The sequence below is a fragment of the Sorex araneus genome, chromosome 3, assembly GCF_027595985.1.
Source record: "Sorex araneus isolate mSorAra2 chromosome 3, mSorAra2.pri, whole genome shotgun sequence".
In the NCBI taxonomy this organism is placed as follows: Eukaryota; Metazoa; Chordata; class Mammalia; order Eulipotyphla; family Soricidae; genus Sorex; species Sorex araneus.
This window is the reverse complement of record NC_073304.1, coordinates 224,204,087-224,225,249: the sequence shown is the minus strand read 5'-3', so window position 1 is coordinate 224,225,249 and position 21,163 is coordinate 224,204,087. Positions and strand designations below refer to the sequence as shown.

The following is a 21,163-nucleotide window of genomic DNA, read 5'->3' as shown; positions in this document are numbered from 1 at the left end:
TCCAGGTCCCGGGAGGACGGAGAGGCCCTGGTGTCTGCAGTGTCCAGGCCCCAGAGGACAGAGAGGCCCTGGTGTCTGCAGTGTCCAGGCCCCAGGGGACGGAGAGGCCCTGGCGTCTGCAGTGTCCAGGCCCCAGAGGACAGAGAGGCCCTGGCGCCTGCAGTGTCCAGGCCCCGGGGGACGGAGAGGCCCTGGCGTCTGCAGTGTCCAGGCCCCAGAGGACAGAGAGGCCCTGGCGCCTGCAGTGTCCAGGCCCCAGGGGACGGAGAGGCCCTGGCACTGTGCAGCCCTCCCTGGGTCCGGTGGCAGCACCCCCGCAGGCCACTGACGCAGGTCAGCCACGGGGAGGCTGCTGGACTGGTCCGGTGCCAGGGTCAGCAAGCCCGTGTCCAGGCCAGATGGCGCTGGCAGCAGGGGGCGCTGCCCCCACCAGCCGGGGTCTCCTGGTCAAGCTGGGGCTGCCTGTCCTGCCTGGATGCCTGCCCCCCACCCCCGACTCAAGGCCCTGAGGGGCTCACCTGCACACCCCGCGCCCAAGGAACACAGGGCAGGCACAGGCCGTGGGGCTGCTGCCCGTGGGCTCCCCTTTTCCTTACACGGAGACTCACTACCACTCCCACATTCACCTCCTGTTCCTTTCTTTCTTTCTTTCTTTCTTTCTTTCTTTCTTTCTTTCTTTCTTTCTTTCTTTCTTTCTTTCTTTCTTTCTTTCTTTTTTTTTAATTAATTTATTTTTTTTCTTTCTGGGTCACACCCTGCGATGCACAGGGGTTACTCCTGGCTCTGCACTCAGGAATCACCCCTGGCGGTGCTCAGGGGACCATATGGGATGCTGAGATTCGAACCCGGGTTGGCCGCGAGCAAGGCAAACGCCCTACTCGCTGTGCTATTGCTTCAGCCCCTGTTCCTTTATTTCTGCATTTGTCTGCTCCCTCACTCCCGCATTCACCCGCCTGCTCCTTATCGCCTGCATTCACCCACTCGATGACTCCCGCGTTCACCAAAACCACCCCCTGGGCAGAGAAAGGGACAGGGAGCTCCCTGCCAAGGCAGCTAACATGACGGGGGCGACCAGGAAGCTCATACACACACGCACACAGACATTCACACCTACGCGAGTGCTTGCTAGCGCGCACACACACACACACACACACACGTGCTTGTAATACCCGCACACATGCTTGCACGCTTGCACCCACACACTCACAAGCATGCAGACTCACACGTGCTCGCACCAAGTGCATGCATGTGCACATGCACGGTCCTCTGTTCTCCAACAGGCCGCAGGGAACACGCGGCAGGGGGGAGGGGCGCTCACTCTGGAGCTGTGGTGAGGCTGGGCTGGGGCTGTGTAGGGAAGGGAGGGGAGGGGAGGGCATGTTCTAGAACAAGGGTGTGGCAGGGGTGGCGTGGCCACGTGAGCATGGGGGCAGTGGGGTCAGAGGCTGCAGGACAGGGCAGGGGCTGTGGAAGGCCACGGCGGGGAGCTGGGGCTGGGGTGGGCGTGGAAGGATCCGCTGCCCGGTTACGTTCTGGAAGCGAATCCTGACTTGGCTTGAAGTTCCGTTCGGGTCCCGGGCCCTCTGCGGGCCTCTCTATCTGTGTGTGCCCCTGCCAGGTTGGGGGGCACGGTGCCAGCCCGGCCGTGTTTGGTGAGGCCTCCCGACGGCCTGGCAAGCAAAGAGCTAGGGCAGGGGGAGTAGTGAATGTCTTTAATGCCCCGATTTCTCTCCGCGCCGTGGCTCCCCGCCGGGTCGGGCCGAGGGGCGTGACGGGGCGGCCGCTCACGCTCACAGGGGCGCCTGGCTGGATCTGCTCCTCTTCACGTGCAGGCCCCTTCTCTTGTGGAAGCCCATCCAGGGCAGGCTGGTGTCCCGGGCCTGGGTCTGTGGGTGGGCGTGGCCCAGTTCCGAGGGTGGGGGCAGCAGCGGCACGAGCGGTATCAGCATGGCCACGGGCACCAGCGGCAGCCGCTCGTCGGAGGCCCCGGCCGCGGCGTCTAGGTCGGTGTCGCTCCAGCCCTCCGAGCTCTCACTGGGGCTCCCCAGGCCGCTGGCTTCGTCCTCGGAGATGGTGATAATCTCGGCTGTCTCCTCCTCTTCCTCCTCCTCCTCCTCCTCCTCCTCCTCCTCCTCCTCCCGGTTGTCGCCTGCAGCCAGGGGCCGGTGCTCGGCAGAGCCCTCCAGCTCACTGGCCGGGCCCCTCCGCCCCGAGCTGGCCGCAGGGACCCGGCACTGCCCGGGCAGGAGCCGGGCAGGGCACTTGGCTCTGACCTGGCCTGTCCAGAAGAGCGTGAACTCTTGGCGGCAGGCGGCCACGGCCAGGCTGGTGAGCAGCGTGCTGGACACCAGGTAGAGCAGGGCGGGCTGGCCCATCTGCATGTGCAGCATGGCCAGGAAGGTGACCAGCAACCCCACGGCATAGGCCACGGTGCAGGCCACGAAGTAGACCTGGCGGGAGCGGGTCTGCACGTCGAAGCGGTGGCAGTAGGCCACCAGGAAGCCGGGGACCACGATGTCCCCGAAGCCCAGGATGGAGAAGGGCCGGTCGCACAGCGTGAGGGCCGAGAACCGCAGCCGCGGCACCTTCAGCACCATGGGCAGCCGCTCCTGGCTCAGGGAGTGGGCGGGGCCCGAGGCCACCTCCACCATGATGCTCTCGCCCGTGCGGGTCAACAGCGGGGTGACGAAGACGAAGAAGACGTCGAAGGCCAGCAGGGCCAGCAGGAAGGAGGTGCAGTTCCTGAGCGTGGGCAGCCGCACGCGCCGCATGACCAGGAGGCAGTAGGCCACCCCCAGCGCGTCCTGCAGCAGCCACGCCCAGCGGTCTTCATTGCGGTAGGTCACCCAGAGGGCGGTCACCGTGGTGCACAGGCCGGCCAGCAGCAGCAGCGGCAGCGGCAGGCAGGTGCGGTGGCCGGGCAGGGCCCACAGGCACTGCTGCAGGGGCAGGCGGCGCACCAGGGGCGCCAGGCAGCCGTAGAGGCCGGTGGCCGCGCCCAGGCCGAAGATGGTGATCATGACGTAGACGAAGTGGTCGTAGAAGAAGTAGAGCAGCAGCATGATGGAGCAGGACATGGCCACCACGGCGCCCGTCATGGCCGGGGAGAAGTCCACGGGCGCATCTTCGTCATAGTCCTCCAGCGGCCCGGCCCGGGCCCCGGCGGTTTCGGTGTGGGGGTCACCACTGGGTCCCCCGCCTCCGCCTCCGTGGACCCGGTGCCGTTGCAGCCGGTCAGCTTCGGTCACGCCAGCCCAGTAGCCACCCACGGCCACGGTGCCCACGGCCAGGATGAAGATGATCACCATGTTGTAGTCGAGGATGGGCTCGGGGGGCGCATAGAGGGCCACGCGGACCGGGGCGGGGCGGCCAGACGCGTGGCTGAAGATGTCCAGCATGTCAGCATAGCGCAGCACCGCCACGGGGATGGCCAGGTCGGGCGGGGCCTTCAGGGGCTCCTGGGGGGTCGGGGGGGTGTCAGAGCACGGCTGGCTGTTGGCCCGGCTGACGATGAGCAGCCCGTGGGCGCCGTGGTCCTGAGCCAGCCAGCCCTTAGCGTGGAAGCTGCAGTTGCCTCTCAGGACCATGGCGGTGGTGTGGTGGAGGGGCCGGGGGGCGCGGGCCAGGGCCTGGGAGGAGGAGGAGGAGGAGGCGGCCTCGCCTGGGCACCAGGAGGTGGTGGTGCCATCGTGCAGGGGCAGGAGCGGGGCGTGGCGCAGCTCCCTGGGCAGGGTGACACGGCCGGAGCTGAAGAGGATGCAGTAGTCCTTGCTCCACGTCCCCGCCACCACGTGGACCACGCCGTACTCCCCTCGGACCGTGGTGTGGGCCAGGAGGAGGAGGAGGAGGAGCGGGAGGAGTCCCTGGCATGGCATCCTCCTCGGCCACCTACCGCTGCTGCATGCTCGACCCCCTGGTCCCTTCCCGGCAGGCAGGGTGTGGCTCTTTGTCACAGAGCAGTGGGGCCACACCTACCAAGTCACAAAGCTGGGCCGTGGGAGCCATGCCCAGCCCTGCCCCCTGTGGGCTGCACCCCCCGCCCCCCCTCCCGCCCCGAGCTGGTGCCTGAAGGAAGGTGAGATTCTCAGCTGGACCGAGGCGCCCCTCAGCCCCCTCTGCCCTCTGCTGCTGTTTAGCTGCCGAGCAATGAGGCCCTTTGCACCAGCACAGGGATGGCCCCCAGGCAGCTAGTGAGCACTGAGGCTGGGCTCCCTATACGGACTCACTGCACCCCTACAAGGAGGGGTCACCGCAGAGCTCCAGCCTGTAGCTATGCATCGCCCCTCTAGCTGGGGCCCCATTGGTTCCGCATGACTGGAAGGTCAATCCCACGGGGCGATGCCCTGGGGGTTAGAATGCCCCGGGGCCCCTCCATTCTCTCCTTCGGCACATCTCTAGAGCTGCCTGGACCACTCAGGTCCCTGAGCCAGCGAGGCCCCCTGCTGGCGTCTGCTCTCTTCTTCCCCTGCCCCCTGGTCCTTGTCCTTCAGCTCCTGTGTCCAGCTGCCACAGGTCCCCCAGGTGCCAGGCACGGCTCTCTGAGGTGAGCATACCCAGCACAGGTGTTGCCAATGTCTCGGCCCTTTATTTCACAGCCTTTTATCTTACAGTTCACGAAGGCACTTTTCTATGTGCTGACTCTGGTTTAATCGCCAGCAGTCCCAGAACCCCAGCCTTCACATCTCAGACAGCAACCCCAATCGCTCTTCCTCTTCTCTTTTTCTCCCTCCTCCATGTCATTTGCACTTCCCTGCTCCCTACTCACCACTTCTTCAATTCCTCCGGGGCCTCTCCTGTCATCTTTTGGCTCCTCCTCCCTTTTCCTTGCCATCTGCCCTGCTCTGCAGTGACCTGTGTACAAGCCCTGCCCCTTAGTTATTTCTGGTTATCCTGTTATCCTGGGAAAGCCAATGGGGTAGCGTATGTAAATGAGGGTGCTAGTGGTGCTTGTGGGATGACCAATTAGATTGCATATAATCTTTAGAGGGCTTGTAAAATGCTTATTTGCATAAGTCCTTATGCAAATAAGGTTTTTAGGACGACCAATCAGATCCCACATGTCCTTAAGAGGGTTTATGAGATACCTGCACTTGCCCTTAAGATTTGTAAGATGATCCATTAGAAATCTTGATTACCTGGCTCCTCCTTCAGTTTCTCTGCCCCCTCCCCCAGAAGGAGGTACCTTAAATGCTTTTAGTGATTTGGGGAGAAGGTCCATATTCTGAAACTACTTTTTGATAGAAAGTGACTTTAGTCTTTCCACTGGTCCTTCCAAGTCTCCTTCCTGTGAAACCTGACACACCTTGGTCAGTGTCATGCTCTTATTCAACAGGCCAGCAGGGGGCGAGCAGGACCGAGCACCAGCAGCTGGCCCTGAAGATTCGGGACCGTCTAGTCCAATCCCACTCTGGACCACCGTCTTGCCCACACCTGGTTGACTCATTCGGGGTCTTGCACAATCATGAGAGCATGGTGTTCATGCTTTTGTGGATCAAACATGGATCGAACGTTAGAACACCCACAGTAAGTCCAAAAGGCAGCGGAGAACAGAGGCTGGTGAGTGGACACTCATTGGAGGAATAGAGGCTGGTGAGAGGAACGGTGGGTGCAGGGGTACAGGCAGCTCCTGGCCCTGCCACTGTCTCCACAGGCATGTCTCTGCATGCAGGCACTCCGTGCTGTGACCAGACTCTCCCCAGCGACCCACGGGGCCTTCTCCAGGGTCTCACTCTTGACAGACGAGTTTCTATCTTATTGTTTATTTGGGGGTCTTCCGAGCTCAGGAGACTGCTGGACCCCTCCCTGAGATTTTCAGCTGACTGGGCTAGTGGTTCCATGCAAGAGTGTGAGGATGCTGAGATGGGGTCGCCCTAGTGGTGCTTGGGGGCTTTCAGGGATGTACCTGGCCACTCTTGGGGGCGCACGTGGTGTGGGGGCCATGCCTTCACTCCAGCACTAGCTCCAGGAATCCGTGGGAAGTTTTTTGTTTGTTTTTTGTTTTAATTTGGAACCGCACCCAGTGGTGGTGCTCAGGGCTTAATCCTGGTGGGACTCTGGGTGACAAGGGTCTCATGCAAGGCAAGGGCCCTCCTGCTAGCCTATCTTTCTGGCCCAACGGAGCTCTTTAAGACCAAGCATTGAGGGGCTGGAACAATAGTACAGCAGGGGGGGCGCTTGCCTAGCATGTGGCCGACCCTGGTTTGATCCCCAGCATCCCATATGGTCCCCCGAGCACTGAGCACTGCCAGGAGTAATTCCTGAGTGCAGAGCCAGGTGTGGGCCTAATACAAAGACCAAGAGATGAATGTTGAGGATCCAAGTGACAAGCGTGGGGAAGCCCTGGAGGGATGCAGCCCCCCATGGCTGGGTTGGAAGGAGAGTGAGTCGGAGAAGCCTCGGAGGAAACGGTAGGGGGCGGGTGCCTCAGTAATGGTAACAGAGAGTTACCATTTGACCCAGCAATTGCGGGTGTGTACCCCAAAGAATGAAAGACGCTTTAGAAAGAAAATCCTTTGTGAAGCATCCATTCTTCCAGTCCTGAACTGGGCCCTCTGGCCCTGTCCCGGGCCCCTTCAGGAGGATGGTGGTGGGTGGTCTGTGTATTCATCTCTGTGTGGAGGGTAAGCCCTATGGCTGCAGTGCCAATGGGCCTGGGGAACGTTCTGGAAAGGGAAAAAGCGAGACCTGAAAGGACGTGCCTGTCAGCCTCCACCGTCCTGAGGGCTGGGGTCTGGATGACAGGAGGCAGCTGTGTGAGGGCAGGGAGGGCTGGGTGGCTGGGTAGTAGGAATGAGGGCACCATGCAGGTCGGAAAGTTCCGGAAATGGGAAGTGATAGCAGATGGACTTTGCGAGGGTCTTTAATGGGGCCCGCCATGGTTGAACGGGTCCATTCTAGCTTCTGAGCATTTTACACCTAAAACCAGATCGTCCCGTGTCGGATCAGGCCTCCCTGGACTACTGACCCCGCTACAGATACACGGGCACCCCAAGCAGGGCCTGCCCGGACCCTCCTCCCTGGCCCCTTGGGCATCACTGCCCTGGACAAAGGATTCCCAAGCAACTTATCACCAAAGGTGGCACTTTAGGACCTGTTTGTGGCAGTCTGTGCCCATGGCTACTCTCCTGGCATCCCCTGGCCCAGATCCCAGGATCCCCAGGCCGGCCCTGATGTCCCCACTGCAGCCCCCTAGATTCCCTAGTCCCACCCCCGAGCCCATACCCTACCCCCTACACACCCTGGTCCCAGGACCCTGAGCTCCCCACAAGTCCCATCCTGAGCCCAGTTCTGGTCCCTGATATTTCAGACTTTGTGACTTCTGGTGTCCCCAGGTGCCGAGTGGAATAAGATACAGACAGACACTGATGGCAAATGTCCTCGGAGTGAGGGTATCTCTGCACCTGCCCCCAACCCATCCTATCCCCCAGGCCCACCCAGCACCCCTTCCCAGCCCCACAGCGGCCCCAAAGGCTGAGCGGCCCCCGCGCCCCTTGGGCACCCTCAGATGGAGACCAACACAGACGTGGTTGAAAGATAAATAGTGTTATTTACATCGGTACCTTTCACCTTTCACCCCCCAGCCCGCACCCCCCCAAAAAACCCTGTCTGGACAGCAGCGTCCAGGAGCGGGGGAGGGGTTAGTCCACGCTGGGGTGTGAGCGGTCTGCGGGCTGGTGACCCACGGGCCACTGTCCTGCTTGTCCATGTACTGCCCCTGCGGGGAGACCGAGGCTGGGCCCTTCGGGGAGAGTGACCGCACTCCCCCCACTGACCCCCAGCAGACTGGCTCTGACTAGGGCAAGTTGCTCTCCGATCACAGGTCACCCCCACACCCCATCTTCTCACGGAGTGGGAGGGGCCGGGAGGATGGTGGGGGCGCGGATGAGCACAGCGGGGGTGCCGGTGGTGGGGAGTACCGGCTGGGGTGCTGGAGCCCAGGGGACAAGGCAGCGAGGCAGGGCCCCTCCTGAGGTGGCGCCAGGAGCCGGGGAGGGTGGGGGGTGCAGGCGTTCCCTGAAGACCAGGAAGTCACCAGGACTCTGCCAGGGACCCCCGACACCTCAGGCCAGGGTGCCCCCACACTTCCTGCAACTCCCAGGGAGTTCCGTGGACGCCCACCACAGAGGACAGCTGCAGGGACCAGGATCAGACCCTCCGGGGCGCCCTCCCTTCCTGGTGGGCAGGGACCAGGGCCCCAGAGCCACCCGGCCGCTGGCTCTGTCCGTCCTTGAGCGTCTGCTCAGCAGGGGCTGGCCAGGCCGTGGCAGGGGGTGCTGTTCCTGGGGCGCAGGGTGTGGGGAGGAAGGGTCCCCCCGAGCCTGGGGGTCGCCGCCCGCACCAGCTCAGACCGCCGTGGACTGCTTGATGCTGTGGAAGCTGACACGGGTGGGGGACGTGGGGATGGACATGGCGCGGGCCACCCGGGCGCGGATCGAGTGCTTGTCCTGCCAGCGGTGCCACCTTTTCCGGATGGCAGAGCGGACCTGGGGCACAGCAGAACCTGTCTGAGGACGACTCCAGACCGGCACAGTGCACAGGTGAGGGGTGGCGGGGAGACAGTGCATGGGAGGGGGGGACGGGGCAGGGGGGACGGTGCATGTGGAGGGGGGGCAGGGCACAAGGGGAGCACTGTTTGGGATCCATCTGAGGCCACAGTCACACAACACTGCCGCCCCAGACTCAGTTTCCTGTCTGGTTTACTTCTCAGCGGTGCCGGGGATGGAACCGGGGCCCTTGCGTGCAAGGCTACGTCAGAGCTACTTCCCTGGCCCCTGCTCCTGGGGCTTAAACGATGCACTTCACAGATTCATTCATGAGACAGGTGCCCCCCCCCACGCCCAACCCCGAGCAGGTGTGTAGTGAGGGGAGAGTGGTCTGGGCAGGGCAGGGGGGCGGGTCCAGCCCCAGTCCCGGGGCCCTTACCTCGCTGTTGAGGAAACAGTAGAAGACAGACACGAAGAACCCCTGGTGTTGGGGGGAGAGGGCAGGTCAAGGACAGCCGGGGGTGGGCGGACACCCCCCCCCACACACACCGCCGAGCTAGCCGCGTACCTGGAAGGACTCCAGGAAGGAGTTGAAGTAGATGAAGACCACGCGGGACACCTCGTCCTCGCCGGGGTTCACGAAGAACAGCATGTAGGTGATGCCCAGGAGCGGGAGCAGCACCAGCGTGGCCTTCACGGCCTTCCTGGGGGGCAGAGCCGCAGCGGTGGGGCGGGGCGGGGCGGGGCGGGAGGGGGGCTGCGCCCCTCCCCCATCCCGGCCACCTACCTGTACTGGATGGTCTCCGACGTGGTGGACGCCCGCAGCTTGGTCATGAGAATGCGGACGATGTTGAACAGGAAGATGAAGTTGATCTGTGGGTGCAGAGGGCGCCCCAAGTCTGGGTGGGGTGCCCCTGTCCTCCCTCCAGCTTTATCACTGCGAGTCCATCCCTGCACACCCCCTCCCCCCTTTCTGGGCAAAAGGTCCCTTGGGGGCACAGCGGGCACCGGCGGCTCCTCCCCCCTGCCACCCTCCTGTCCCCGCCCAGGTTCGTACCAGCAGGACCAAGATCATGGGGCCCTGGTAGATGTAGTCGGTGTACACCCCGGGCCTTTTGCCAAACCAGCACCTAGAAGGGGGGTGGGGGGCGAAGGCAGCGTCTGGAGGTGGGTCAGTGGCGGGGAGGGGCCCCCAAGCCACATATGAGAGACTGAACTGGACAGCTGCAGAAAGGGCAACATCTGGATCCTGAGAGGTCCAGGGGGACCAGGCACTGTGCCATGACGGGGGCCACGGGAGAGACCCCTCAGAGCAGCAGGCCTAACCACACACCTCTGCTCCCCGCCCCCACCCGATGGCTCTGCGCATGCGCACTGGTGCAGTAGGGGGGCCCAGCAGGGTCATCGGGGAGCCGTGCACATGTGCACTGTGATGCAGTGTCCCCTCGGAAGCCCAGGCCACGCCTGTCCAGTGCCAGCGCTCAGATTCTCAGTGCTCCGCCCTCTGCCCCAGGACTGCTGGAACTTTCTCACAGGGGCTCCGCGGGAGGGGGCAGAGGACAGAGGGATGCCCCACACGGCCACGCAGACCTGGTGCCTGGACCTTAGGATGCGCCCACAAACAAGAAGCGGATATTTTATGTGAAAACGCTTGAATGCTTAAAGGTTGTCTGAAAGAGGAGACAGTCTCACCCGCATCTCTGCTGCTGCAGTATCAGCCTATGACCACTAGGTGGCGGTCCAGAGCCGCTTAGAACACACACAACCGCTTAGAACACACACCCACAGACACACACACACTTAAGCACACACTCCCATTCTTTCTCTTTTTCCCTCACACATTTCCACTGCCTTGGTACTCACACCTGAACAGGTACTGCCCCTGCCTGGGGACACAGGCCACCCTCAAGTGTCTGTCACCTGCTCCGCTGATCAGTGTCTAGAGGCCCTGTCCAAACATGCTCATCATATTCTAGACCCCTTGTGGAGACCCAGAACAGGGTGGCCCCCTTCCCTCATTATGGGGGACACGGTGTTGAAAGTGGCCGGAACCCCACTTAGAAGATTCTAGAACAATTCAATACTGGAGGTGCCGCCTCTTACTCTGCCCCCCATTATCTGCTGCCTTCCTCAGAGGTTCTCTGCCTCGCCAGCACTAGGGGTGCCCGAGCCAGGAGAAGCTTCCCAGGGCTGGGGCCACACCCCAGACCACGACATCCACTCTCTGGGGGCCCCAGCCCAGGACCCAGTTCTTGGAGCCACGGGGGAGATTGTAACATGAGCACTGTGGCAGAATCACTGCGTGCCCTTCAGACGGCAGCCCATGACCCCAGAGCTGGAGGAGCCCTGATATGGTATGGGTGTCAGTGAGCAGGCCTGGACTCATGTTCAAGTGCTCACCAACAGGAAACACCAGCACAGCCCCCTGAGCCCCAGACTCATGTGCCCTGTACGGGAGGCCTCGCTTTGCCCAAAGCACTGGTGGTGGAGCCCCGGGCTCGACCGTGCAAGGCCCGCGCTCTCCTCCATGCTACCTCCCGAGCCCCCCATGCATTTCACAGACAAGGAGATGTGGTGGCCAGTCCCAGGTCACAAAGTCCCACAGCGACAGAGCCATGAAGCAGATGCACCCCAGGACCATGGGCAGAGGAAAGGTCACGGACACGCTGTCCATCCCCCACCCCCAGACAGAGCACCTCCTCCACCCAGGACGCCTTGGGGCCCCTGTGTCCATGAAGAAACTGGCCCTGGAGGGCGCCAGGGGCCGGGAGAGGGCCCGCCTAGCCGGGCTGGCGGGGGGTGGGGAGAGAAAGCAGGGGACTTACTTCTCATTGTCGTAGTTCAGCTTCCCGATGACCCAGGCCAGGATGATGGGGAAAGGCACACCTGGGGGGCAGGGAAGGGGTCATTACCCTCGCATGGCCCCAGGCCTCGCCTTCCAACCTCAATGCCCTCTGCTCCCCGGCCCCGCGGGCGGCTCACCCCAGCCGATGCAGATGAACATCCACTTGCGCAGCCGGTCGGTGGAGTAGGTGAGCACGATGGCCGTGTGCAGGTAGCAGCCCTCGGCGAACATCCAGAAGAAGTTGGTGACGTGGAAGTAGTTGTAGGCGGCGGTCACCAGCCTGCACCAGCCCTGCGGCCCGGCCCCAGCCAGATGAGCCTGTGTGTGGGAGGGGCCCGAGCAGCCCTGCCTGCTCCCCCCCCCACCACCCAGCCCCTGCCCCGGCCCCCCGGACCCCACTTCCACGTACCACATTACTCTGATGCACTTCCGGGCTCATGGTGAGCTGCACCACGAACCACGTGGCGTTGCGCAGGATGAAGGCGGAGATGAGGTTCCAGTGGATGATGTTTCTCAGGCACCGGATGCTCCTGGGCCCGAGAGACCTCACTTGCACCGGTTAGGCGGGTGGGGAAACTGAGGCTGGGAACAGGACTCCCCCCGTGCCTCTGGGGCCCTTCTGGAAAGCCCCACTCGCACCCCCAGATCAAAGCTCCAGGGGCCAGAGAGAGTACAGTGAGGAGAGTGTTTGCTTTGCATGCAGCCGACCCAGGTTCGATCCCAGCATCCCCTAGGGTCCCCTGAGCACCGCCAGGAGTGATCCTTGAGTGCAGAGCCAGGAGTAACCCATGAGTACCACCAGGTGTGGCCCCAAACCAAAGAACAGCACTGTAGCACTGTCGTCCCGTTGTTCACTGATTTGCTCGAGCGGGCACCAGTAGCGTCTCCATGGTGAGACTTGTTACTGTTTTTGGCTTATTGAATATGCCACGGGTAGCTTGCCAGGCTCTGCCGTGCAGGCGGGATACTCTCAGTAGTTTGCTGGGCTCTCCGAGAGGGACGGAGAAATCGAACCCGGGTCAGTCGCATGCAAGACAAATGCCCTACCGCTGTGCTATGGCTCCAGAAAACTCCAGCCCGGTGGTCCGGGAGCAGCAGCCCCGTGCCCCTGGAGGTGCGCCTTCTCCCAGGGACACCCGCTGCTCCCCTCCCCCCTGCTCAGGGCTGGGGTGTCTCACCTGAGGCGCAGGAAGAGCATGAAGGCCACCAGGAGGGCCACCAGGGAGATGCAGTGGCCCAGGTAGTTGATGATGACGGCCGCATGGTAATGCACTTTGCTTTTCCTCTGTGGGGGAGAGAAGGCGGCATGGGTGCCCCCCACTGCAGGCCCCCCGCCTCTCCTGAGCACAGCACAGCCGCCCGGGGCTAAAAGTCCTTCCCAGCCTCTTGCCTCAGGCTGTCTGTCCATCCCTGAGTCCACTAATGAGCCTTAGATGTGGCCTCTTGGCCTCGCATACCCCCGAGGTCAGCGTCAGCGTCCTGGTGGGAACCAGGACACCCCACACGGGCTCGCGCTGTGGGTGCTGCCAGCTGGGACTCCCCCGTCCCCGTCAGACCACCGGACTCTTGGGGACCAGGATTGCCTGCGCCCTGCTGCCCGGGCGCCCCCTGCTCAGCCCCGCAGCTTCTGAGGGAAGTGCCAGCACCGCGGCACCTCAGCTGCCCGGCCCCCCGCTCACCTCCTCATTGAGGATCTCCTGGCACTCGGAGTAGTTGATGCGGGCGGCCCAGCTGCCGTTAGCCAGGCACTGGCGGTAGCCATTGTCTGCAAGAGAGAGTCCAGCTGCCTCCCCGTCCACCCATGGGCATCTTCCCCCTCTCTGGGCCTGGGGGATGGGGAAGCCAGGGAGAGGCCTGTCCCCTGACCGCGATCTTCCTGCTTCCCAGACTCTGGCCGGGGCACAGGGGAGCCCCACACCTGTCTGCAGGCCCCGGCGCTGCCCACTGAGCAGCACTGCCACGGCCCTTGGACTGGCCTCACCGGCCCCCGGGCTGCCTCCCTGGGAGCCTCAGGTGCTGCGTGGGCTTCTGAGAACTGGGACTGTCTCCTGGGGAAAGGACGTGCCCCACCGTCCCCAGTACAAGGCTGAGGGGCCCTGAAATGATGGGGTTTCGCCATCGAGGGGCTTTCTGTGGGGGGCCTCACGTGGCATCATGGGCAAGGGGTGGGGCTCCTGGCAGGTCCCTGGGGTCTCCCCTCACAGCGGGCCATGGGGGAAGGGGGTCTACGCACCATCTCCCGGGACATAGAGAGCAGGTCGGGAGTATGACGGGGGCTGGGGGGTGAGGGGTCTGGGAGTGTCGGGGGGGGCTGGGCTGTTCCTCTCAGCACTCATTCAGGGGGTCTCTGGTGCCCATGGAGCTCAGGAGGGAGCAGCAGCCCGGGAAGGGGTCCCCACAGCCACAGTCTGGAGGCTCCCCCAGGTCTGAGCTCTGCGGTGGCAGCCGTGACCTTCCATCCCCTCGAACCCTCTTCCGCCCCTCCCAGGACACTGCTGAATCTCCAGCTTTGCTCCGGTCCCAGCAGGGGGTCCCCTGCACCCCCCTACCCCAGCACCAGCACCGCTAAAGGGGCTTCCGTGACTCCAGGCTGGAGGGGGAGTGAGCCCTGCGCCCCCCTCCCCTGCAGGGAGGAGGAGAGGAGGGGCCTAGTTTCCATCCCTGAGCCCAGTGTGGGCACCTCAGCCCGGCTCTGGGCACCCGGGATTCAGCCTCAGCTGCCAAGGACCCCGGGCTCACGGGCCTGGGAGCAGCCTGGGTGCGGAGTGGGGATCAGGTGCTGCCCCCGCCTCCCCCTACCCCAGCCAGGCCTAGGACCCAAGGCCAAGCCCTAGTTGAGCCCCTGGGCAGAACCTGCCTAGGCCCAGTGGAGTCTCTCCATGGGACGGGGGGGGGGGGGGGGGGGGGGGGGGGGGGGGCTTGCCCAGCGGGGGAGGCGCGGGGGAGACGGGGAGACGGGTGGGGGACAGAGGGGGACCTTAGGGCAGTGCAAAGTCGTGGCCTGGGGCGCTCTGCCGGGGAAAGGAACTTGGGGACAGAGGTGGGCGCGGGACGGGTGGGTCTGGCTCAAGAAGCAGCGGCCTGGAGGTCCCCAGCCTGGGCTCCCAGGGTCCCCACCCGCGGGTGCCGACATTGGGGCAACCTCAAGGCGTGCGGATGTGCCAGGGGGAAGGATCTCGCGGGCTGCGGCGTCTCTGAGGAGCGGGGGAGGGCTGGTGGGCTCCCCTGGGGTGCGGGTGCGGCTCTTTGTGTTATTATTGTCTCGGGCGCATTTACATAACTTTGGTCACATTCAAAACGTGTCCCAGGCGCCTCTCAGAGGGGCCACTGCTGGGAGTGGGGCAGCATGCATGGCCTCTCGGAACCGTGTCCACGGGGTGCGTGGACTTCCACGCGGGCGGGGGGCAGCTGGGAGGGTGGCGGGGGGGGGGGAGGCCCTGCGGGGAACGGGCCCAGCCTCGGCGGCTCTGGTTGCCAGGAAGATGCGTTTGCCTTGTCTTTAATTGCTGAGCAGAGCGCGCGGGGGATCACGGGAACGAGGGTATTTTTGGAAATGCAGCGGAGGGGGGCGGCGGGAGGGTGTCCCGGCAGCTCCTCGGCCGTAAATGAGTCAATCGGGGCCCTAATGAGGAGGCACTGCCCTCGGCCCCCCCACCCCCCCAGGCCGATCCCACATGCTCCTGATCGGCCGGGGGGGGGGGGGGGGTGTGTCTTCCAGCCCTGCCCCCACCTCGCGGGGCTGCAGGGAAGAGAGCCCCTCACGCCACCCCCTGCAGACGGGGCTGTGAGCCCCGAGAGGGCCAGAGGCAGAAGGATCCAAGGTCCTGTCCCCACGGAGGGCAGCGGGCCCCGGTCCCCTGTGTCTGCGGGCTGGCAGCCACCCAGAGCCCCGCTTGGGGGGGGGGGGCAGGGACAGCCCGACAGGATGGCCCTGGCAGAAGGTGAGGCGTCTGGCAGTGTCACCGCATGGACGGCAGAGGGACCAGAGTAGAGAGCCACGTCGGGGTGCAATGACCGGGCTGGGAGTTGCCTCCGCTGCCGCACCCCCCTCCCGGGGGCCTCCCGCCCTTCGAGCAGAGGGCTGCCCCCTCAGAGCCGGCCCTGGCACTGCACTCAGCGCCCAGCAGCTTCTCAGCCCGATCATGCCGCTGAGAAGTGGCCCCTGAGCTGGACTCCACCGGGCCCTGCACCTCACACCCTCCTGAGTCCTTCTGACCTTCCCCGCCCTCCCCCTCCCCCCGCCGGCCTCCCCTTCCTTCTGGGCCCTGGACAGGGGTGCAGAGGCACGGAGTTGCCTCCCAGCCCCAGGGGTCTCCAGGCTGCAGCCTGACCCCGCCATCTACCCGACGGAGGAGACAGTGGAGGTGGCAGGTGGGAGTGTGGAACTGGGCCCCGTCCACACCGTCCCGCCCACTCCATCTTCCGTGGGGTGTCGGGAGTGTGCTACAGCCCAGGCTGGTGTGGACCCCTCCAGGTATCTGTTTGGCCTTATTGCCCGCCGGGGAGCTGAGCTCAGGCCCGCCCAGGGCTCCCTGCCTTCCCCTGCGGGGGCTGGGGGCCCCTGGCCTGCAGCTGTGGCTTTGTCGATAATCGGGGTGAGTCACTGACAGGGGACGGTGAATTAAATCTGGGGTGACAGGTGGCATCACAGGGACCTGCAAAGCCCTCGCTAGGTAGGGCCAGACCTCTGGGAGGCAGGCGAGGGGCTGGTGGTTACCTGGGATCAGGTGTCAGAGCAGCCCCCGCCCCCACCGGTAGGCCTGGCTGGAGAGGTCGCCCCTCTGGGCTCAGGGCCAGCTAGGGGGACCGCTGCACTGGCCGCCGGCTCAGGCACGGGGTGCGGACTCCAACCACGCCCGAAGGAGCCGGTGACCTTGAGCGGTTTCCCCAGGGCCCGAGCCCCGAGTCCCGGGTCAGTGTGTCTCTCCGGCCGCATGCGGAGGCTTGGCCGCGGTGGGCCAGCAGAGGGCTCCACGGCCTCCGGGGACGTCTGGGCGTTCTGTGCTCCCTGTCCCCGGCTCCTGCTCTATCACTCACTCGTGGTGTTGTAGCGGACGCCGTAGAAGAAGGCAGGGCAGGGCCGCACCACCAGCTGCCCCGCGGGGCTCTGCGGCCAGCACGTGCCAATGAGGTCCACCGAGGCGTTGCACTGCAGACCTGGGGGGCAGAGGCGGCACTGAGGCAGGGCGGGAGCCCCCCAGAGCACCCCCTCCCCCCTGCACGGACCAAATGCATGCACCCGGGACGAGCGGGAGCCAGTGTGGGCACGGGGCAGAGGGGGACAGAGAGCGGGCAGAGGTCAGGGTGGACGTTCTCTTGGGGAGAAAGGGCCCTCCGGGGGTTGGGCTAGACATGGAGAGGAACCCGGACCTGCTGTTCATGAGCCCATGCCAATGACCTCTGCCCTCTGCCCTCTGCCCCTCACAGCCTTTTTGTCTTCCTCAGTACAAAAACAGAATCATTGCACCAGATCGAAATTCTGAATCTTAGTTCACTGGGAGCTTTAGAGGTTCACAGTGACTGAGGTAAATGGAAATAGTGGTTGGCTGACCCGGGTTCGATCCCAGCATCCCGTATGGCCCCCCTGAGCCTGTTAGGGGTGCTTCCTGATTGCAGAGCCAGGAGTAAGCAACTACTGTTGTGGCCTCAAATCAAATTAAGAAATAAAAGTCTTAGAAGATGGTTTCTATGTATCACTTGAATTGGGAATGGGTCCGTGGCTTTCATTAGATTCCCAGTGGGGAGTCCCAAGGACAGAAATCTGAACTGCAGAGCGGAAACCAGGGTCCTGGCAGATGTCGGCCCTGAATCCACTTTTTAGAGGGTGGGTGTGAGAGAGTGAGTGTGTGAGTGTGTGTGAGTGTGCAGAGGGGCAAGTCTGTGAGTGTGCAGGCCTGTGGCTATGCCGGGGAGGGTATGGGTGTGAGTGTATGAGAGCGCAGGAGTGTGTGTGTGCAAGGGAGGATGTGAGAGTGGATGTGTGCCAAGGAGGGCGTGTATGTATGAGAGTGTGTTAGTGTGCAGGTAGGTGTGTGCAGAGGTGGTTGGGAGGCATGTGTGCATGAGTGTGCAGGTGTGTGTGCAGTGTGTCTATCTGAGTCTGTCAGTGTGCAGGTGGGTGTGTGCAGGGGTGGGTGTGAGTGTGTGGGGAGTGTGGGGGCCATGGCACTTCCGGAGGTGGGCTGGCTTTGGTCTCCAAAGGGCGAGGGTTGTGCCCCCCCTCACCACACGACCCTTCCTGCTTCAACGGACCATGTCCACAGTAGTCCGGCTGCCTCAGACCGTGCCTGTGCTTCAGGACTGTCCGGGGGCCCAGTGCCCAGCTGGGTTTGTCCTGGCTAGCTCTCCCTTGAACCAGTTACACAGGGGTGCTCATGCAAATTGCAGGGGGAGAAGGGGGTGAGGTTGCACTGGCAGGGAAAGGAGTCAGGGCTGGGGCTAAGGGAGGCAAGGGCGGGCCAGGTGGGTGGGTGAGCCCCGGCTCGTGCCATACAAGGGCCTCTGAGGGTGGCCTGGGGGTCTCCAGGGGACATGCATGGGGGGACGGGCACTTGACTTGCAGCAGGCCTGGTGCCGAGGCTGGTGGAAAGGTGGAAGGGGGAGGTATGTCTCCAGATGAGGAAACAGGGAGGAAAGGAAAGGTGGGACCCAGAATTCCAGGTGGCCCATCGGGGTCATGCTCTGGGCAAGAGGGAGCCGGCCTCCTAGACCCCCCAGCTCAACTGTTTTATAGGCGTTGCTGTGTCCTGGCGTTGCTGTGTCCTGGGCGCCTCTCGGAGGCTGCTGGGCTCCTGCCCGGACTTCCCCGCCCACCCACAGCCCAGACCCAGGCAGGAGGCTGCACAGGGCGTGTCAGGGCGGGCGAGGCCTGAGATTTCTCCCCAAGCACATGCCCCTCCCCGCACCCCGTGACAGGTCCCGAGGGCAATGGAGCATGGTCCTGCCCCAGGTCTCCCCTTGGAGACCCTGGAGGCCCCGCAGGAAGCCCACCCAGCCTTGGCTCAGCCCAGCAAGGCCTCCATCAAGGCCACTCGGCAAGGACAGTCTCTGGCACAGGCATGCCTGCCCATGTAGACGGGGCTGCTGGTACCAGCGCATGAGGCGGGGGCAGAGGCCAGGTCGAAGTCCTTCTCTGGACCCCGTCACCTCGGCGGGGAGCTGCATCTTCTGGGGTAGAGAAGAAAGAGACCTTTGTGGGGTCTGTGTCCATCAGGACCAGAACGTGGCCTCCTGCTCTTGGTTCTACATTCCAGTGTGTGGCCTCCTGCTCTGTGGTTCTGTGGACCAGCACGTGGCATGGCCTCCTGCTCTGTGGTTCTGTGGACCATCACGTGATGCCCTGCTCTGTGGTTCTGTGGACCAGCACGTGGCCTCCTGCTCTGTGGTTCTGTGGACCAGCACGTGGCCTCCTGCTCTGTGGTTCTGTGGACCAGCATGTGGCCTTCTGCTCTGTGGTTCCGTGGACCAGCGCATGGCATGGCCTCCTGCTCTGTGGTTCTGTGGACCAGCACGTGGCGTGTCCTCCTGCTCTGTGGTTTTGTGGACCAGCACGTGGCCTCTTGCTCTGTGGTTCTGTGGACCAGCACATTTCCTGCTCTATGGAGCAGTGTATGACCTCCTGCTCTGTGGCTCAGCAGGTGACCTGTCCTGTGATTCTGTGGCCTCTTCCCTTTTGAGTTCTCAGCTCCTAGTACAGCACAGGACCCAGTAGGCCCTGAGGAAATCGGGAACAGTGTGTGAACCATTCGGAGATGAGAAGCAGCAACGGAGACTCTGCACTCTGGGGAAACTGGCCACACTGGGCCCTGGGCCCCTCAGCTTTCTGGGAAGTCTGGGGGCTTCCCAGACCCCCATGGCTCAAATTGTGGGCCACTGCTGAGTCGCTGTGTGTGCGGGTGACCTCTCTGAGCCTTGGCTTTCCCTCTGTGAGGGTTAAGGAGGTGGACCAGCAGGGTGTGTGCTAGCGAAACCCCCAACATCAGTGCCGTCACTGGGAGACAGGACAGGTGCCACTGAGCCTGGGGCCCGTCACGCTGCTGCTCTGAGGTGTTGCTGGTCTTCCCGCCTGGGACGGGGTCCCGTCATGTCCCCGCCATGGTTCCGTGCGTGTCCAGGTCTGCGGTCTGCGGCAGGATGGAGCCGCGGCCCGAGGGGCCTCTCCTGCTCCTGGCATGAGACGTGCAGGAGGGCCCCGGGCCCGGGCTCAGCTCCAGCTGCTCCGGCCGGGCGCATCCATCTGTCCCTGCCCCTCCCCCACCCTCGCCATCTGTCTCTGCCAGGGCCGTCGGCTTCGGGAGAGAAATAGCCCCGTCAGAGACCGTAGCGGAGGGTGATGGGCTGTCTGCTGGGACGGGTGGAGTCCAGAGGACACAGACAGGGAGGGAGCACTGTCCATCAAGGACAGGCGACACCTAGTGGGCTCCCGCGTGAGCACTGTTAATGGAGCCGGCCTCTCGATTGGGTGGGACTCCTTCCCGGCCTCACTTCGGGGACTCACTCCTGCTGCCGTTTACTTCTGAGGCCACATTCACGCAGCCCTCGGGGGGGACCACGTGGTGCCGGGTGTCGAACCCGGGGCTTCCACATGCGCCCCTGCTTTTGCACCTTCTTACGAGGCCCTAGAGCTCTGGACTCTTGCTCAGGAACGTCCCGGTCCCCAGGCCGCAGACTGGCCCAGATGCCCCCGGGTGCCAGCAGCTCCCAGGATTCTGCCTTTCCCTCCTGACCTCTTCCCTGTCCTTCCAGCAACTGGACTCACTGGCACCCAATCAAATAGCCTTGGCCCAGAGCACCGGTTCTTTTGGACCAATATCAGCTTCGAGTCTCACCTCCTTCTCCAGGAAGCCTTTCTGGATTTACACCCTCCCTAACTGACTCTTCCCATCCCCCTGGGGTATAAACCATGACCAGTAACATCCCCTTATTCCAGCTACACAGAAATCTCTGTGTAAAGCCTGTTAACACTACCAAGAAATAATGAAGAAAGTAGCAGTGGTGAGGGACGCCACGGTTTGCAAAAGTGCCACGAGACTGAATGTATTTAACCCGGACAGACCCGTGAGGCAAGTATCTCGTGTGTCTGGGCAAAGTGAAGTCAGGAGTCAGGACAGACCCCTCCAGCCTCTCCCCGAGGCAGTGCTCCCCCTGCCTGGCCTCGCTGAGGCAGTGCTCCCTCTGCCTGGCCTCCCCAGAGTAAGTGCTCCCTCTTCCCAGCCTCCTCAGAGTAAGTGCTCCCTGTGCCTGGCCTCCCCAGAGGAAGTGCTCCCTCTTCCCGGCCACCCCAGAGGCAGTGCTCCCTCTTCCTGGCCTCCCCAGAGGAAGTGCTCCCTCTTCCTGGCCACCCCAGAGGCAGTGTTCCCTGTGTCCAGCCTCCCCAGAGGCAGTGCTCCCTGTGCCTGGCCTCCCCAGAGGAAGTGCTCCCTGTGCCTGGCCTCCCCAGAGGAAGTGCTCCCTGTGCCCGGCCTCCCTTCCCAAGGCAGTGCTCCCTCTGCCCTGCTAGCCCAGCTCCGGAAGCCAAATCCGCAGCATGGGTGCATCTGACGGCGCGTCCTGCTCGCTGGGCCGTGCGCCCCTTTCACTTTGCCCAGAGACGCGTGATACCTGCCTTGTGGGCCTGCAGGGTGAATACATTTAGTCTCGCCCCAGCGCTCTGCAGAGCACCCCCTACTCATCCCCCTGCCCCGCCAAGACCCTTCCTTGCCAGACCCCAGCCTCAGGAGCCCAAACACAGGAAGGGGGCCTGAGGGGGCTACACCCCACCCCCACTCCCCCACTTCCTGGCTTCCTTTTAGTGCCCCGCTGGGCTCTAATCACACATGAGCGTGAGACAAGGCTG

At 63.6% G+C, this 21,163-nt stretch overlaps 2 protein-coding genes across 3 annotated transcripts in view; both read right to left on the bottom strand.

Annotated features, from left to right (window-relative positions):
• Nucleotides 1-1,369: 1,369 nt before the first annotated feature.
• Nucleotides 1,370-3,875, bottom strand: SPPL2C (signal peptide peptidase like 2C). Its single transcript, XM_004617976.2, has one exon. The coding sequence runs from the start codon at nucleotides 3,873-3,875 to the stop codon at nucleotides 1,791-1,793; it is 2,085 nt and encodes a 694-aa protein (XP_004618033.2). The 3' UTR covers nucleotides 1,370-1,790.
• A 3,648-nt stretch (nucleotides 3,876-7,523) lies between these two features.
• Nucleotides 7,524-21,163, bottom strand: part of CRHR1 (corticotropin releasing hormone receptor 1) — a 30,381-nt gene continuing 16,741 nt past the window's right edge. Inside the window, exons 3-13 of one of the 2 annotated variants that reach the window (XM_012934868.2) lie at nucleotides 16,366-16,485; nucleotides 13,008-13,093; nucleotides 12,507-12,613; nucleotides 11,738-11,858; nucleotides 11,466-11,619; nucleotides 11,309-11,369; nucleotides 9,541-9,613; nucleotides 9,271-9,356; nucleotides 9,052-9,187; nucleotides 8,923-8,964; nucleotides 7,524-8,483 (exon numbers count right to left, since the gene is read on the bottom strand). In XM_012934868.2, coding sequence (XP_012790322.1) covers nucleotides 8,343-8,483; nucleotides 8,923-8,964; nucleotides 9,052-9,187; nucleotides 9,271-9,356; nucleotides 9,541-9,613; nucleotides 11,309-11,369; nucleotides 11,466-11,619; nucleotides 11,738-11,858; nucleotides 12,507-12,613; nucleotides 13,008-13,093; nucleotides 16,366-16,485 — 1,127 coding nt within the window. In that variant the 3' untranslated portion in view covers nucleotides 7,524-8,342. Of the gene's footprint in view, nucleotides 8,484-8,922; nucleotides 8,965-9,051; nucleotides 9,188-9,270; nucleotides 9,357-9,540; nucleotides 9,614-11,308; nucleotides 11,370-11,465; nucleotides 11,620-11,737; nucleotides 11,878-12,506; nucleotides 12,614-13,007; nucleotides 13,094-16,365; nucleotides 16,486-21,163 lie in introns of both variants that reach the window. The other variant, XM_055131415.1, reaches the window with a different exon arrangement.